The sequence below is a fragment of the Orycteropus afer genome, unplaced genomic scaffold (genome assembly GCF_000298275.1).
Source record: "Orycteropus afer afer isolate SDZICR_OR568_19922 unplaced genomic scaffold, OryAfe1.0 scaffold03673, whole genome shotgun sequence".
NCBI classification, from domain to species: Eukaryota; Metazoa; Chordata; class Mammalia; order Tubulidentata; family Orycteropodidae; genus Orycteropus; species Orycteropus afer.
The window spans coordinates 1-1842 of NW_006925260.1; the positions used below are offsets into that span (position 1 = coordinate 1).

Consider the following 1842-nt stretch of genomic DNA (forward strand, 5'->3'; position numbering starts at 1 on the left):
TTATTAACCAAATGTAGGTTATTTATGAACCAATTTTCCTCAAACAATTTTCCATTGCTTCTTTCACATCCTTGTTCCTCAAGCTGTAGATGATGGGATTCAGCATGGGAATCACAATGGTGTAAAACACAGACACTATCATGTCGTGGTCCGAGGCGTAGCTGGAACTTGGCCTCACATATATGAACAGGATTGTTCCACAGTAAATGGACACTCCAGTTAGATGAGAACCACACGTGGAAAACACCTTTCGCCTCCCTTCAGCAGAACGCATCCTCAGAATGGGCACCAAAATGAAGCCATAGGACATCAGGACAATCAGGATGGTGAAAATCTCAATGGAACCCACAACAAAGAAGACTAGAAGCTGATTGATGTGAGTGTCAGAACAGGAGAGAGCAAGAAGTGCAGGGATATCACAAAAGACATGTCTGATTTCATTGGATGCACAGAAGGAGAGGCTGAAAGTTGCCACTGTCTCTAAAGTACCATGCAAAATACCAGCAACATAGGAAGAAATGATGAGCGGCATGTAGACTCTGGATGACATCTTAACTGAGTACAGAAGTGGGTTGTAGATTGCTACAAAGCGATCATATGCCATGGCTGCTAAGAGAAAGAATTCTGTGGTCCCCAAAGTGACAAAGAGCCACATCTGTGTAGCACATCCAAGGAATGAAATGCCCTTATTCTCAGATAGGAAATTGACCAACATTTTTGGGGTGACAGCTGAAGAAAAGCAGGCATCTAAGGAGGACAGTACACTAAGAAAGTAGTACATGGGGTTGTGGAGTCTGGAATTTATCACAACTAATAAAACCAGTCCCAAATTTCCTACCAGAGTAAAAATATAGATGGCAAGAAATAATAAAAAGAGAAAGACCTGCAGCTCAAAATCATCTGTGAAGCCCAGCAATATAAACGTGGTGACTTCAGAGACATTCTTCGACTGAATCCTGTATAGATCCAGTGCTGATGACAACAGTGGCATTTCGGTTGTTATTTTTAGGTCTTAAATGCAATTGGAGGGGTCGCTATGAGTCGGGTTTGACTCCACGGCACATAACAACAACAACAAAAAGTGGTGCAAATGGTTAGAGTGTTTGCTGCCAACTCAAAGTGGCAATTGGCTGGTTTAATTCTACTCAGAAGCACCTCAGAGGAAAGGACTGATTATTTACTATCAGAAACCAGCAGCTGAAATACCTCCAAAGCATAGGTCCACACATTAGATCACCTTGAGGTGGAATCGCTTAGATGGCAGCTGGTAAATACAATATCCTGCAAAACAGAGCACCCTTATTACACCCTCACACCTGTTTCTTAGAAGGCCATAATAATATTCTAGGCAGTGATGGGTTATACAGTGACAAAGGAGTTCAGCTCATGCGGATATAATTTCTGTGTAAATAAAAGAAAGAAATGCTTTCATTCATTTATGGGTTAAACTTTTCAAGTTAAAAACAAACAACTAAACAAACAAACAAAGCTGCCTGATCATGTTGTTCCTAAATTATATGATATTTTTAAATTTAAAAAGAACAGTGAATGGAGAGCTCTTTAAACCACAACCTTATACAGGAAAGTACACAGTATTTGTCTTAAATAAGCTACAGCAAGTGTGAGTGCCTTTCCTTCATGTTCACGTGTATAAAATGAGAGCAATAGCAGGTATGTCACCAGACTGAGTTAAATTCATTGAAAATGATTTTATTTTAAAATGTTCTGTGAGGACTAGAAAGTAAAGGAAGTTAGACTTACCTTTTACCTTGTCTTAGAAGACAGCTGCATTCATTCCTCAATTATTGAGTAACTCATCATTCAACCTCTCTTTTACCACAT

At 39.6% G+C, this 1842-nt stretch overlaps 1 protein-coding gene across 1 annotated transcript; it reads right to left on the reverse strand.

Annotated features, from left to right (window-relative positions):
• Nucleotides 1-22: 22 nt before the first annotated feature.
• On the reverse strand, nucleotides 23-991 carry LOC103213492 (olfactory receptor 1102-like). Its single transcript, XM_007959258.2, has one exon. The coding sequence runs from the start codon at nucleotides 989-991 to the stop codon at nucleotides 23-25; it is 969 nt and encodes a 322-aa protein (XP_007957449.2).
• Between the last annotated feature and the right edge of the window lie 851 nt (nucleotides 992-1842).